Here is a 16234-nt window from a genome sequence, read left to right as displayed (position 1 = left end):
GCTTGGCAATAGAAAGGGCACTGTCCAATTTGGTAGTGACACAGCAAGAATAAAGTCATCGAACAAAACTAGTACTCAATCAATGCCAGCCATTCCGTGTGCTTGCTACATATAAGATGACATATGTGGGTAACAAATTCACTAACCACAGAGGAGAAATTCTTCAAATTTCAGAAGATCACACTCAGGGCAACTTTATAAGGAAAAAAAAAATGGCACAAGTGAGAGGAAACACATCATACCTTCCCAAGAACAGTTCCAAGAAAATGGAAAAACTGGAGATGCTGTTCGTGTATCATTCCTGACCCAGGATTTGGGTAGAGTAGGTGATCAGCTGTTTCCTGGTTAAACCAAGCCAAGAAGGAAATCAACAAAGCACGGGAAGGCAAAATAATACAGCAAGACCAATTTAGTAGACTCAAACAAGAACATGCTGTTTTTTTTTTTTTTTTTGTCACTTGAAGGGAACAAATCCTTTAATATGAATTTATAATTACAAAGGAGGATAAAAAGAACCCATCAAAAATTACAAATACAGGTGAAAAAGAGGAGGTAGATGTCCCAAACAAAAGGAATAGCAAAACATGGTAATTCATTATCTCCAAATCATCCATCACAAGATTCATAACTCTTCATTTTGATAGTCACAGTATAATAACAAAATTTTGGCAATCAAATACTATAGACATCAATATGGGTGCCCACACCAATACACAAGATAATTTTATTGGAAATAAGAGATTCTACCATATTCTTAATGATGAATGAACACATTCCAGGTAAGTATTATAATTATCTAAAAAATATTAGGTGACAACCAAATGGAAAGTAGACCATTTATCACTACCAAGGTATTGATATGGCACCTAACCTAGCAGAATATTGCCTAGACTTTCAGTGACCTATCTTCAAAGGGAACCAAAACACAATGAGGGGCTACTGTAGACATCATCTTGACCAAACAGCAGAGTATATGATATCCAAGTGCTTCAATTTATAATATATCAGTCACATGCACAAATGGGTATCATAAGGATGCTTCTGTGATACATAATACAGAAAAACATTATGTAAAATGCCACAGTGATCTCTAGTGGCCCTACTTGTTGATTGTTTTCCTATTCTCTTGCACTTTTCCCTGTAATCTCTAGTTTTGAAGGACAACTCATCCTTCCACTAATCCTTTCATTTAATAAATTATTTTTTTAAGATAAAAAATAAAATAAAATGTCAAAAATAAATGAAACAGGCCACCCTCACTACAATAGGATTGGGTTGCTTCCAAGCAATCTGATGCATCTCATTGAGCACTCATATGTAAGAATTGTGGAAGAAACCAAAACTCAGTATATTATTTGTTTTATAAGAGTTGATATTGCTTGCAAGGCTTCTTGCTGATATAAAAAGGTTTTGGAGCACAAGGCTTCAAGTAGTAGATAAAAAAGAAGCATCTTACTTGCAGATTTTACTGATATGAAAAGGTTCTGGAGCTACACTACCAAAGTTTATCAAAATATGAGAAGTGCAACTTAACAAGGTTGGTTGTGTGCCTGCATATATTTGTGTAGCATCATGCACACACTCACACAGAGATGTCAGTGTTTAGAGAAAATTACAACCTTAAACAACCCATACTGCACGTCAAAAGCTGCTCGTGTAATGTTTTCCATGAAATCCTTGAAAATCCCACCACCATCAATACCAGCCTCCTCAACTCCAAATTCATTGACAAATGATATTCGGATCTGAATTCAAAAAGAAGAAAAGGATTATTTTGATACACTACTTTTCTCCAAATGTCAATATCCCAAGCCAGCAGAGCATATTTTTCATTAGTTGAAAATGAACAACTACAAGAAATATATAAAGAGGGATAATACCAATCCTCGAAGATCATCTTCAGACAACACACTCAATTGATTAAAAGCATCTTCAAGGATATGATCCCGCCGAATTCTAAATCGGTTTCTAGTAAAAACAGAATGAGACCCATCCCTTTGCCTTGCTGCTGCTAACTGTGACTGGAAGATAGGTATCAGCATAACTAGTAGTAAGTGAAACAGAATTCAAATGGATTTAATTGTTATTTCTCATGGAAAATATATTTTTTAATGAAAACAGATCTAATTAATCAGAGCCTATACTGTTCTAAACACTGCATGCATGCAAGCCTAAAAATTTAAACACAAACTTGTGATCAATTAATCACTTACAGTAAATATTTTAACTCTGCTTGTAAATGGCACCAAGAATGGAGCTTGTTTCAATATAGTATATGCTCTGGTGTTTTCTATCACAGCCTGGACAAAGCGGTATTAGAACAAGAAGTGATTGAAAATTTTAGACATTAGAACCCAAAGATGCAAATAGGAAGATATTTTTATTCACCTGAGAAATAAAATACTCATTGACAGCATCAGCATGAAAGTAACTGGGAGGTGCAAATTGCCTCCTATTGTTCCAATCTTGCAACTACAACAACAGTTTGCTCAACAAAATAAGGACAACTACAGGAAGAATATAGTGACAACAGTGAAATGCATATGACTTTTCACCAAGTGCAGAATATTAATGTCATAGAACATCTTCTAATTAGAAAGCAAGAGTTGATCAAATAAGAACCTAGAGATTCAACAACTTATGCTCATATGTACCTGAGAGAGTAGCTCAGCAGTTACAATGCTAACCCTCTGTTGAGTGAATTCTATGGGGTGCCCCCTATGAGAGGTGACCTCAGGGGCAGGTTTCATTAGGTTAGGGGGCATGGCAGGATTCACCCATAGGAGCTGCCATAAGGCCTGCAAAAAGAGCAAATGAGTTACAAGAATTCCAACTGGAATGACACCCTATACAATGTCAGGAATTTAATTAATTTTTGCAAGTAAACTGTAAAAGGAAACTGCCAAAAGAGACAAAAAAGAAACACGACCACAGCCAAGGTAAGTGCAACGTGGACCATCTGACAGAACAAGGAAACACAAAGAAAAACACAATCAAGCAGCGAATACAGTACTCAGTATATGCCATCTAAAAAATCCACAAAGAATTCCCTTTCACTGCCAGTGATTCCTGGCAGCCAATAAAATAAACTAATAAGAACCCCTCTGAAGGTCTGGTTAATCTCCTTCCAACAGAGAAGGGAGAAGTAGCTGCCCTCCACATCTTCATAATAGTCACAAACCATCCATACCATCCAGAAAACAACTCCTTCACTGTCAACACACACACAACAGAAGGTAGAAACCACAAATTCAAGGCTACTGGAAAGAGCAACAAGAGAAATTTACTGACTCGTCAGCTTCTAGTACATGCAACAACAAGGAATCTTCCCTCTCCTAAAAGAGAGTTGGTAGCAAGAATTCTACTCAAAGTAGCTGTGAATCTAAAAACAGCTTAGGGAGGAACTCCTCTCCACCACCAATTCTTCCAAGGAAAGATGCTCTCAGCTTCTCCTACTAGAGCCTTGTGAAAATATTGAAAAATGAACTCCCCCACATCTGCTCCAGCCGATTAAATTCCATTCCACCCTCATCCATTTTGACACCATATATTCAATATAGAAATCTATCCACAAACTCTAACTCTCAATCATGAAATGGTCAATCAGAAATAGGATTCCAAAAGGTATTATTCCCAACTGTGCCACTGTATTTCCCCCACCCAAGCTCCTCATCTGGCCAAAGCTAACAATTACAAAAACATTCCTTCAAATGCCCTACCATCACAACAAATGTCCAATCAAAATCCCCCCTTGCTCACACCTTCAATGGAGACAGTGAATGATCTCCTAAGATCATTCCACATGTTTTTAACACAGACAAACCCCTCTACAAACATCTCACCTGCTCACTCCTGAAGCCCAAACCCCTTTTTCCTCCCATATTTGCTCCCTTACCACCTTTCTCCACTAGATTGTCCACTGCAATACAATTCTCTATGACTATTTGCACAACAAGGCTTTATTGAACAAAACCAACCCTCTGATGCCCAATTCTCCAGCCTTTGAAGGAGACAAGCTATCGTTCCTCTCAAAAGAATGTGATTTCTCTACCACCAAATGTAAAACCAAAGTACCCCAAGCCAGCCAGTACTCTTTGAGAGAGTCCACCTTTCCCTTTTGACAAGCACTGCTTCTTCCATGTTGCAAGACTACCCACAAACATATCCGCCCAAATCCCCACTCAAGTTTAGCTTCAAAGGGAGGACCCAGCAGCAAACCTAACAAACAAGGAGGAAACCAACCCAACAATACAAAATAGCTGCACAAGCCATCTCCCCTACCAAAACTAAAGGTTTCTAAGCCCAGATACAGCTTCAAAAACATGGAAGAATCATCTAAAATAACTAAAATGTGCCTAATTCACCTCATGGAACACCGTCATTCAGTACCCATTCAATAGAACCAAAATGGTCTGCCCCTCACTCCCACTACAATACCCTGCTGTGCCCATCACTGATATATCAATCATCCTAGTAACTCTCAGTCAAGATTGAATAAACATGGCGAAGGTTAGATCGTCTTACCTCAAACCCTCAAGCAGCTAAAATGAACCTATTGAATTACAATTAACTAGCAGTGGAGAAATTTTTCCCAGAGCCTACCCTCCAGTAAGATAACGAAGAAATTCCATATGACACCATCATAAGTCGTCTCTGTATCCAGTTTGCAAATAACTCCTAGTACCCCATTTCTTAGCCCGGAGTTCACTTCTATGAGTAATCAAAAGGACATGTAATGTCTTACCCCCCATCATCTAACTAAATAGTATCAATAATTCTTTTACACATCCACATGATATATGCCTATGGCAAGTCTTCCTTTATAAAGTACTTCATATCTTCTCTCTCTCTCTCTCTCTCTCTCTCTCTCTCTTGAAGGTGCATTGAAGTATACATTATGTAACTAACATGAAATTACCTGTCTCAAAATAACAATTAAGCATCTGATATCCGACAGTGATAGTGGTTTCTCCTGCTCATAGAATTCTTCATTGTCAACTATTGTAAGCATGTGCCTGATCAAATACAAAATAAGTTAGACTAATTGCTGATGCATTGACATGTAACCTTGCAAAAATACTAACAGGTTAAGCATCAAAACAGAAAAAAGTAAAACAAGAGTAAAGAATGGGAATAAAAATTATCTTTATAGACCAATAATACACCCCTTGTTTAAATCAAACCATGAGCTCAAACAAGCACTCTTACTTATACACAGGGCAGAAAACAGCTAGAGGTAATTGCCATCCAGGCATATCTCCTGACAGATAAGCTAACTGCTCCGACAAAGATGACCATTTTTGGTTCTCATGGCATCGCTTTATAAATTTCCAAAGCAGTGGAACAAGTTCAGTTCTGTAAGCTAGTACGGTCATAATACGCTCAAGAGGTAAAATGTTGAAAGTAACATGCAGAAAAGCACAAGCAGCACCAATAGCTGCCACCTCTCTATCATCTGGCCCTTCTTCACACAAATGATTGATGAGTGAAATCCCTCCAAATAGAGCATTTGTCTGCTCACAAAAACACAACATCCAAATTGTTGCTTAAAATTAACAGAAGAAAGAGATAAATTAAAAAAAGAAAAAATCAACTTAAACACTAATATGGTATATATCAGGATGGCATACCAGTTGCAGAAGAAAACGCGGATCTATTGCATTGGATATTTGTTGTTCCAAATCCCTGCTCACAACTTTTTCCATTATTTCATCACCCACAGCCATTTCATCCTCACCTCCTGAGGAATCTAAAGTGCAATAGTACATAAATATACATTTCAATAAAGAAGTAAACGGTGAAAGGTATGCATAATTTTACTTGAAGTTATTGATGATCTCATTGAGGGAAAGCACATAAGAGAAATAAAGAAAACTGAAGACAAATGGCTCAAGTATATTAATGAGAAGGCATACTTTCTTTACTTTCTCTATTTGATGATTTCATTGGAGGAAGTGCCTGTAACAAAAATGTCATGACAGCTGCAATGTCTATAGCCTGGTTGAGATAAAAGAAAAAAAAGGAAAGTAAATTTAACTTCAAAAGCCACATTATGCTATATTGAAATTTAATTTATGAATAGTGAACCAATTAAATTAAGATATCTCCAACATACACACATACATACAAACTTCAGAAAACTCATTAGGTTGTTGCATTTGAAAATTTAAATTTAAGCCTAGTGATCAAATTAACATAAGAATGGATCATTGGTACACATGCAAGTGTGCACACAGAGAGAGAAAAGGAGAAGAGGAGGGGGGGGGGGGGGGGGGGGGTAGACCAGTTAAGAAAAAGACGGGAAGGAAATGTTCAAATAAATCCAGGAAAGAACCGAGGGAGATTATACAGCCAAAGAGTCCCCACTCTAAAGTTTTCTCCTGGTCCCTCAACTAGTTGAAAGTTAAGTCATAACTTTTTCAGTTGCATTAATTTTGTTTGATTACTATTAAATGTAACTTCTTTTTGTTTTGATAATTTCCTCATTTTTGCTGAAATCACAGAGTTCAGGTATAGGCTCTAATTCATTCAGATATCTATGATGAGTATTCCAGCAGATTTTTAATTTCTACATGCTTATGAGAAAATAGAAAAAATAAATTTATAATCATAGGGAAAAAAGTTAACATGCCCATCAAATACCAAGAAAATTTATTAAATGACAATAAATATATCAAGATAACTATTTTTTGTTCCTTTCATTACATCCTGAAAAGTATGGAGCAAATTTTAAAAATCTGGCCAGAAGTTCTCGAAAAGAATATTTCCATGGTGGCATCATTGCATTCACTTAAAAAATGATGATACCAAGAATGACAATTGACAAAGAAGATGCTAGCCCATCATTTATATTTCAAGTCATCCGGTAGGGTCATATAAGGTGGCAGGCCAAACAACAAATAGAAGCATTCAGAAAGCAAAGAATAATATTTCTTGCTCTATGCTTCTTCTAATTGAATATGTGTCTTTGATAGGACAAAAAGATGGTGAAATATTTGTGACCTCACGCCCAAACAATAGGAGTATCGATTGCATAAATGTGCCATTAGCATAATCAACCTCAATAGAACTCAGTGAATATATCCATCACCACGATAGAGATGATGCAAATCATTAAATAAGAAAACAAAACCTATTCTCATAAAAATTAATAGGCCAAGAAAATCAGAGGAGTTTCCTAGGTCCACTTCTTCAAAATATAAGCCTGCATTAGAAGCATGTGTTTCTTTACCACATTCATCTTCTACAAAATAGCAAATAGCTTAAGTATGGACAATAAACAGTCTAACAAAAACTCCCGAACACTGCCTTACCATGTCCAATGAGCAGTCAGGCTGAGAAAAGAACACTGAAGCAGTTTCCAATATATTTCCAAGAAGACATGCATAACCTGGAAAATCGGCTGAGATATCATCAGGTAGAACATTAGTATGATTTTGCACACACAATGCCATCTGATGGATGTAATGTTCGCTCAAGCCCCGTCTCATAAAAACCTGGATGACAAAGATCAATCCAGTTATGACTTAAACTTTATAATAGTTATGAAACACAATAAAACTACATGGACCATTACCAGTGGAAAACAGTTTTAAGTGTCTTGCAGCAAGAGGAAAATATTGTCTTTTTGATCAGCCAACAAGAAATAAATTTTAAGGATAAACTTTACAACTTGTTTGCAGCAAATCTATGGGATAAGCAGAAACTTTAGGAATTATGCACCACTAAGAGGCCTGCTCTGGAGTCCTATTTATGCCAGTAGCAGTAGGAGGAAAATTTTGGAAAACTACCTCTTTTAAGTATGGGAAAAGCGCCCACAAGAAAGGAATTGTTAGAATCTGAGATGAGAAACTCCACCGTGGATCTATAATTGGACAGATACAGTGGTTCTGACCAACGTGAGAAATAAGAATGGTAAGCAGACATTCCAGTGAAGGTACTCTCCCAGTGGAATAAGTTTCCACACTTTCCTGCACAGATTGAAATTTTTAAGACAGTTTCCTCATTGATGCATAGCACAAGGAGATACCAGAGAACTAAATTGAACATCAATACAGAGTAAAGGAATAGTCTGTGGAACCAAAATAACCACACCAGATTACACTAAGAAAATAATTAAACATCTGAAGAATGAGCAACTCTGAATTGCAGACAAGAACAGAAATTAGCAAAAAAATTCCAATTCAACCAAAATTTTTCCTCCACTACTATTGTTATAGATCAACTTTAATGGTTCTGATATTTAATCAAACAAACTAATTTAAACATCTAGAAACCTAAAAATTACACAAAAATTAAATTTTGAATGCTTCTTGATCAGAATCACTGATATTTTTCTTAGAGGCAGTAGTGAGATTGTCCAATTCTGTGGTCTAGATGCCAATAAAGACAAACAAAACCAAATAATATGTGTGTGTATGCATGCAAATATTGAAAAAGTTGGGGATAGACCCCAAAAGAAAGGCTAAAACAACAACACAAGGTCCAACAAAAATACAAACACAATAAAAAAGCCTGACAAAAAGGGGCACACCCTATATACACAAGGTGCACAGAAAATGCACTATAAGAGAAGCAAAAATGAAAACATCAATTGCACAGAAAACATCAACACAAAGCCACCTAGGCCCAATTAAAACTATTGATAAAATCCAGTAACAAGCAACTCAGCATCCCTAGCACTGCCCTTCACCCCTTCATAAGGGACATGATTAAGATCTCCATCAAATTTGACCCAAAAGCCCCTCCTCCTTGAAGGTCCGGCTATTGCGCTCTATCCAAATGTACCAAAACAAACAGAGAGAAGTTATTCCCATATCTTCTTTTACTGTATCCAGATCACCGACTTTCCATTCCACAAGAAGCTCCTTACAAATACCCATAGATTCCAAAGATAGCCAATAAAAAGTCTCATAGCAGTTGGATTTTATCACCATGATTTAGAATGTAGTTTACTCATTGCTAGACTTGCAAAGGATACATTTATTCACCAATTACTGACCCCTCCTTTTCAAGTTGTCTAAGGTTAAAATCTTTCTCTAAGTCACCTCCCAAGCAAAAAAATAACACCCTCAAGGAGCAAAAGTGCCCCAAACCTTCTTTACAGGGAAATGTTCTGAGTTTGTCATGCACAAGGAATTAAAATAAGACTTGCAAAGAATGTAGTTGGATTTTATCAATATGATTTAGAATGTAGTTTACTCATTGCTAGACTTGCAAAGAATACATTTATTCACCAATAACTGACCCCTCCTTTTCAAGTTGTCTAAGGTTAAAATCTTTCTCTAAGTCACCTCCCAAGCAAAAAAATAACACCCTCAAGGAGCAAAAGTGCCCCAAACCTTCTTTACAGGGAAATGTTCTGAGTTTGTCATGCATAAGGAATTAAAATAAGACTTCACATGACCCACACCACCCTCTCTCCCTACCTGTCTCTTCCCTTCCTTCCAAAAAAGGTTGTCCTCCCCTTCTCCATACATCATGTCATGAATGAGACCCATAAACATGCCCACCTCCTCCATCTCTGAAACATGAAAATTCCTCTGAAAACCAAGGCACTAGGGAACTCCTCCTGCCCCAACCTCCCACCAATCAGCAGCTCTCGTATCTTTGGCATAAGCAATTTTAAAGTGCGTCAAAAAAGCCACTTTCAAAAAGCACTCCCCTACCCACCTGTCCAACCAAAACTTGGTCCTTAATCTATTTCTTTCCAGAATAGAAGTTCTAAGATTGAACTCATCCCACCCCCTTCTAATATCTTTCTGTAACCCTATCCCAAAAGCCTCTGTTACCACCTTCACTACACCTCATCTATTTCTCCAAACTCAACTCAAATTACCCCCTCCATAAGCTACCCCACTCACTTGCAAATCTTCAAAGCCAATTACCAAGCAAAGTACAATTTAAGAATCAAGCTTTCTAATTCCTAACCTTTCACACTTTTTATCCAAGCAAACTCTCCAAGTTCACAAGAAGCAATGCGACTTGCTCCCCCTAGGACGGTTTCCCCACAAGAAGTCTATTTTAATATTTTCCAATCCGATTCTCACTTTTCTAAGCCTAACAAGTAAGGATATGAAATACCTAACAAACTTGAAAGATTGCCTTGATGAGGGTCAATCTTTCCTCCTTAGCTAAATACTACTTCTAAGAGGGTAATTTCCCTTGGAATCTTTCATCAACCAAATGCCACACTGAACAAGATCTATGATGCAATCCTAGAGGAAGGCCTACATATACTTGGGAAGCTTCCAACACTACAACCAAACAAAGAAGCCAATCTATCCACCCATTGCACCTCCCTTATCAGACTCATCTCTCTTTTATAAGTTAATTTTTAATCCCAACACAAGCTCAAAGAAAATCAATACCATTTCGAGTATCTCAACTGCTCCAAAAGTTCATACTAGTCTCACAGCAAAGCAATGAATGATCCACAAAGAACAGATGTGAAACATCCATACACAAAGTAATATATTCATAGCCATTTCCAAAATATGCATGGGTGTGCATGGCTTTCATAAGTCCCTAACATCACACAAATTAAAGAACTTAGAACACATCAACATCCAACCTATAGAGAAATTATATTTTCATAATTCGTACAGATGTACATGGCTTCAATAAGTCCCTAATATCCAACAATTTAAAGAACTGCATAAAAGTTTAAGGATAACAAAAACAAGGCCACAATGCAACATTATCAGGATCCCACTTGTGTTAAAATAACCTTTTTAGATTCTTATACATGAATTCCATAAGTCTCTAAAATCCAACAATTAAATAATTCACTAATATTTTAAAGATGATAATGCCTGATGCTAACTAAATATGCTCAAATGTACAAATGCTCGCACACCATTCAACTCTATTCAGAGCATATCTTCTGTTCAAATGCAAATGACTGAAAAAAAATACTAATTGCAGAATGCGTTTTAATATATCAAATTAAATAGAAATAAAAACAACAAACAGGTATATCAGGATGAAATACATACCTTTGCAGTAAGTACAATCTCTCTCAAGAGGGAGTATGTATTTCTCTGCAAGAGATGGCCAACTATCTTACAAACCCATGGAAGTTTTGAATCTAATAACATAACTACTGCCTCTAGCAATAGAATTGTAGGTGAACTGGGCTCATCAGATGTCATCAAAAGTTGCCCCTTGAATTGATTCCTGTTGAAGAAATCCAAATAAGTGATGTTTGTGATTCAAAGCGACTTAAACAAAAATGTTGCTCTGATAAGTTCACAGCAAATAAAAGGTCATGTAATAATTGCAGCTGACAAATTACAATAATTTAGAAACATATAGTTTAAACAGAACTGCCGGCAATCCACTAAAAGAATAAACCATGTGGTAAAAAAATAAGTTAAGAACACGGGATTCTTTCATAAGATGGCGAACTCTAACAGTAGAAGGAATTGTTTGAAAAAGATTAAAGTCAGAGGTATCTGGCTTTCAGACGATCAAGATATTCAAAGGGGAGTGGTGAGGGCCTATCAGGATCTGTTATCGAATCCTGGTGGCTGGCACCCGAGTATAAGCAGCTTGGAGTTTGATAGAATTGGAAGAGAGGAGGCTGCCAGGCTGGAGGAGATGTTCTCCTTGGAAGAGGTGTATCTGGCCCTTTCGGAGCTAAATGGGGACAAGGCTCCTGGACCGGATGGATTTCCCATTGCCTTCTGGCAATTTTGTTGGGATTTTGTCAAAGAAGAAATTATGGGCTTCTTTAAGGATTTTTTTGAGAGGGGGAAATTCGTTAGAAGTCTTAACTCCACGTTTCTGGTTTTAGTCCCCAAGAAAGGTGGGGCTGAGGATTTACGTGACTTTAGACCCATCAGCTTGGTGGGTGGTCTGTACAAGATTCTCGCCAAGGTTCTAGCCAATAGGCTGAAGAAAGTAGTGAGTGAGGTGGTGTCTTCTTCCCAAAATGCCTTTGTTGAAGGAAGGCAAATCCTTGATGCAGCGTTAATTGCTAACGAGGCCATAGACTCGCTGCTGAAAGGGGATGAAGCTGGAGTGTTATGCAAACTGGACCTAGAGAAGGCTTATGACCATATTAATTGGGATTTTCTGATGTCAGTGATGCAAAAAATGGGTTTTGGGGAGAAGTGGGCCGGCTGGATCAAGTGGTGCATCTCCACTACCTCCTTCTCAGTTCTGATTAACGGTTCGCCAACGGGTTTCTTCCAGAGCACTCGAGGGTTAAGGCAAGGGGACCCCTTTTCCCCCTACTTGTTTGTCTTAGGAATGGAGGCCTTAAGCTGCCTCATTAACAAAGCGGTTAGGGGGGGCTTCCTATCCGGCTGGAGGCTAAGGGGAAGGGGTGGAAATGGGATTCAAGTATCTCACCTATTATTTGCGGATGATACGCTGGTCTTTTGCAAGGACTCCCAAGACCAAATGGCTGTTCTAAGCTGGCTTTTAATGTGGTTTGAAGCCATTTCTGGTCTGAACATCAACTTGGAAAAAAGCGAAATTATGCCGATGGGAAGAGTTGAGAATGCTGAGGTCTTGGCTTCTGAATTGGGCTGCAAAGTGGGTTCTCTTCCTTCCACTTACTTGGGGCTGCCTCTAGGTGCTCCTCACAAATCGGTGGTTGCATGGGATGGTGTGGAAGAAAGGATGAGGAAGAGACTCGCTTTGTGGAAGAGGCAGTTCATTTCTAAGGGGAGGAGAATCACTCTCATTTGGAGCACTTTGGCTAGCATGCCAATTTATCTTATGTCCTTGATGCGTATTCCAAGAGTTGTAAGATTGAGGCTCGAGAAAATCCAAAGGGATTTCCTTTGGGGAGGGGGTGCGTTGGAGAAGAGGCCTCACCTTGTAAAATGGGATGTGGTTCGCTCTCATAAAATGAAGGGTGGATTGGGGATCAGAAATTTTTCTATCCTCAATAGGGCCCTGTTGTGTAAATGGAGCTGGCGCTTTGCGGCTGAAAGAGAGTCTTTTTGGAAACTTATTATCAGCTCGAAGTATGGGGAAGATGAAGGAGGATGGATCTCTTGTGAGGTTAGGGAAGGCTATGGGGTGGGGTTGTAGAAGGAAATTAGAAAGGAAGGCGTTCTGTTGCTTAAAAACGCTTCCTTCACTGTAGGGGATGGTAGAAGGGTGAAATTTTGGAAGGACATTTGGTGTGGAAACACTCCCCTATGTGAGGCTTTTCCTTCTCTGTTTGCCTTTGCGGTTTCTCAAGATGCGTGGGTAGAGGATTGTTGGGATTCTATGGGGGATGCGGGGGGATGGTATCCTTGTTTTTCTAGATCTTTTAATGACTGGGAGCTGGAGGTGGTGGCGAGTCTCCTTTCGGTCCTTCAAGGAAAGAGGCTCAATGTTGGGATGGAGGATAGAGTGGTGTGGAATGCTTCTAAGAATGGGATTTTCTCTGTAAAATCCCTCTACAATACTCTTGATTCTGGTGGAGCAGTCCCGTTTCCGTGGAGAATCATTTGGAGCGCTTGCGTGCCTACTAAGGTGGGTTTTTTTGCTTGGGAAGCTTCTTGGGGGAAGGTCCTAACCCAAGATCATCTCAAGAGGAGGGGCTGGTCTCTAGCAAACAGATGTTTCTTATGTTGTGATGATGAGGAGACAATTAACCACATCCTTATTCATTGCCCCAAGGCGAAGGTGTTGTGGAATCTTATGTTTACGATGTTTCGGGTTAATTGGGTCCTTCAGCTCACGGTTAAAGACACTCTCCTTGGCTGGTCCGATTCCTTTGTAGACAAGAAGCGTGGGAAGATTTGGCGGGCAGCCCCCCTTTGTTTATTTTGGACGATGTGGAAAGAAAGAAATAGGATAGCTTTTGATAATGAGGCTTTGTTGATCCAAAGATTGAAAACCTCCTTCGTTTGTAATCTTTTCTCTTGGACTAAGTCTTGTTTAGTTGGAGAGCCCCGCTCCTTAATTAACATTGCAGATTGGTTGGGCTCTAATTGAGGGTTGGTGAGTGTATGCTTCCTTGTGCTTTTTGTTTTTGGGGCTTCTCGTGTATACTTCCTATATGCTTCGGGTTGCCTTCTTGCTTCCCTCTTTTAATATAATTATTCTGCGTTTATCTATCAAAAAAAAAAAAAAAAGTTAATAGACACCACATATCTTGACAAGTAATATATTAAAGACTGAAAATAGAGTAAGTGCTACTGTTTAGTATTAAGCATCAAATGATTTCTAGATTCATAGTTTTAGTTGCCTAGAAGAAAAGGTCTACCTATTTTTAAAAATTCTGGAAACATGAAGTATAACATCCATTTATGAATAGAACTTTCACAGCCCAAAAATTAGGATAGAGCCCACACATTGATGCAAATAACAAGACTTATGTAAACCTCCAATTTTTATTGTCACTTGATTTGAGAGGGGTCTAGTAGCCAAGATGCTGCTATTGTAGATGTCTTGTATTAGAGCCATTGGATTCCAGATTGAGCGCATTTCCAACTCTCTGATCAAAAGAGTGTTTCCAACCCTATTCCTTGTTTGATAGTATATTCAGTAACCCCTCTATTGTGGATGTAAGCACACATCATTGAACCATATAAATGCATGTGCACTTCTGTGAAAGCTCTTTATCTTTGCTTTACTGTTATCATGCTTAACCATATTGAGCCCACTGGACAGTAGATATGAAAACAAACCATGGTCATAATGCATCATTTATGACATAGGGTATTTAACAAACAAAAGAGTTCTTTTTTTTTTGATAAGTATGACAAACAAAAGAGTTCTAAATGTGCATAAGCTAAAAGCACTGATATTCAGAGCTTTTTTTTATGAGAAACAGCAGTATTATATATTAAATTAGGATACTGATATTCAGAGCTTTATATTACACCTCTCACAAATGATCCTCATAAGGCATTTATAGATAGGTACAGTCACAAACCGCACAAGAAACTGCACATAAACCTGCTCAAAATCCTTGATTGAACTCTCAAGGGACAGTTAGAATATTATTAAAGCTTCCAAATTAGGGTGGTGTCTTCCATGGTAGCCCACACTCTGAAAATTCTGTCACTTAGGGAGTATCTATAATACACCAAGACATTGTATCTACTTCAATTTGTAAGGAGGTAAGGAGTTCTACAGGGAGTTCCTTGAGTGCCTAAACATAGGTGGCAGTCTCATTTGTTCAAAGCATGTTAGAGTTGTCAAGCTCTTAGGCTTGAAAGCTTCCTTTATGATGAGTTCACTTGCATTTTTTCCAAACTTCAAATGATCTCTACCTGGCTCTTTCAAAGTTACCACTACTTAGCTTTTGGTTGAGAACAGGTTAACTTAGCAATATCCAAAAATCCTAAGTGTCTGTCTCATTACTGCATAGGAATCTTCATGACATGGCACCTATCAAAAAAAAATAGGAATCTCCATGACATGGCATTCAGCTCCAAGACATCCAGCTCCAACTTAAATAGAATTCACCAAGATCTTTCAACCTTCAGACAATTTGGAGTATGACATAACAAGATAACTTGGATAATAGTGGTTATATAAATATTTTGTTAATACTGCTCATCTAGAACAAGTAAGCAATTGCCTTTTAACCCCCCGGCCCCCCAACAACAACAAAAAAAGAGTCAACATTTATCCCAACAGAAAAATAATGGTCTACTGCATGCATGATTCAGAACAGATTCTGTCATTCTTAAACCCACATTAATCTAGCTGCCTTAAGGCAACAAATTACCATTGTTCTTTAAAAAAAAAAAAACATAAAAGTGGAATGCAGACTAGAATGTTCATAGCTCAGTAACCTATCAAAAAAATGTTCATAGCTCTGCAGTCCAAATCACAACTGACAGTAAATTCACAAGAGAATACGAATCAAAACCAGCATGTCCCATACTTATGATGAGCACTACCAGCTTACAGGGAGAAAAAATTGTAATATGCAACAGACAGACATCTTCACGACCTAATAATCAGAAATGATGTTAGCTGACCTCTATTGAAACTAATCCTCATCCACAGTACTGTACAACACTGATTTTTCTGGGTTTATATACTTTAAACCTAAATACTAATTATGCAAGCTATAAAGAGGTGTCAGCAATCAACGAGATACACTCAACTGAAGGTGTGGGGCAACTAACCTATTCTGATGAACAGCCTGGATACAAGCATATGCAAGTTGCTTCACCCTGTAATCAACCAGAGCATTCTTGGATGAATAATCCATGCCTGCAAACAGGTTCACAGCATCCCCTGTAACATGATCATATTTTGCATACTT

The 16234-nt window shown here is 38.1% G+C and overlaps 1 protein-coding gene across 2 annotated transcripts in view; it reads right to left on the bottom strand.

Annotated features, from left to right (window-relative positions):
* LOC100243032 (E3 ubiquitin-protein ligase UPL6) overlaps positions 1-16234 on the bottom strand; it is a 36055-nt gene that overhangs the window by 7678 nt on the left and 12143 nt on the right. For both annotated transcript variants that reach the window (XM_059736719.1, XM_003631888.4), the window contains exons 5-18: positions 16095-16206; positions 10998-11178; positions 7791-7970; positions 7314-7496; positions 5916-5997; positions 5631-5749; positions 5209-5513; positions 4919-5015; positions 2655-2798; positions 2389-2472; positions 2214-2300; positions 1881-2021; positions 1620-1745; positions 243-341 (exon numbers count right to left, since the gene is read on the bottom strand). In XM_059736719.1, coding sequence (XP_059592702.1) covers positions 243-341; positions 1620-1745; positions 1881-2021; positions 2214-2300; positions 2389-2472; positions 2655-2798; positions 4919-5015; positions 5209-5513; positions 5631-5749; positions 5916-5997; positions 7314-7496; positions 7791-7970; positions 10998-11178; positions 16095-16206 — 1940 coding nt within the window. The remainder of the gene's footprint in view (positions 1-242; positions 342-1619; positions 1746-1880; positions 2022-2213; positions 2301-2388; positions 2473-2654; positions 2799-4918; positions 5016-5208; positions 5514-5630; positions 5750-5915; positions 5998-7313; positions 7497-7790; positions 7971-10997; positions 11179-16094; positions 16207-16234) is intronic.

This window comes from Vitis vinifera, chromosome 5 (genome assembly GCF_030704535.1).
Source record: "Vitis vinifera cultivar Pinot Noir 40024 chromosome 5, ASM3070453v1".
NCBI lineage: Eukaryota > Viridiplantae > Streptophyta > Magnoliopsida > Vitales > Vitaceae > Vitis > Vitis vinifera.
This window is presented reverse-complemented; position numbering and strand designations above follow the sequence as displayed.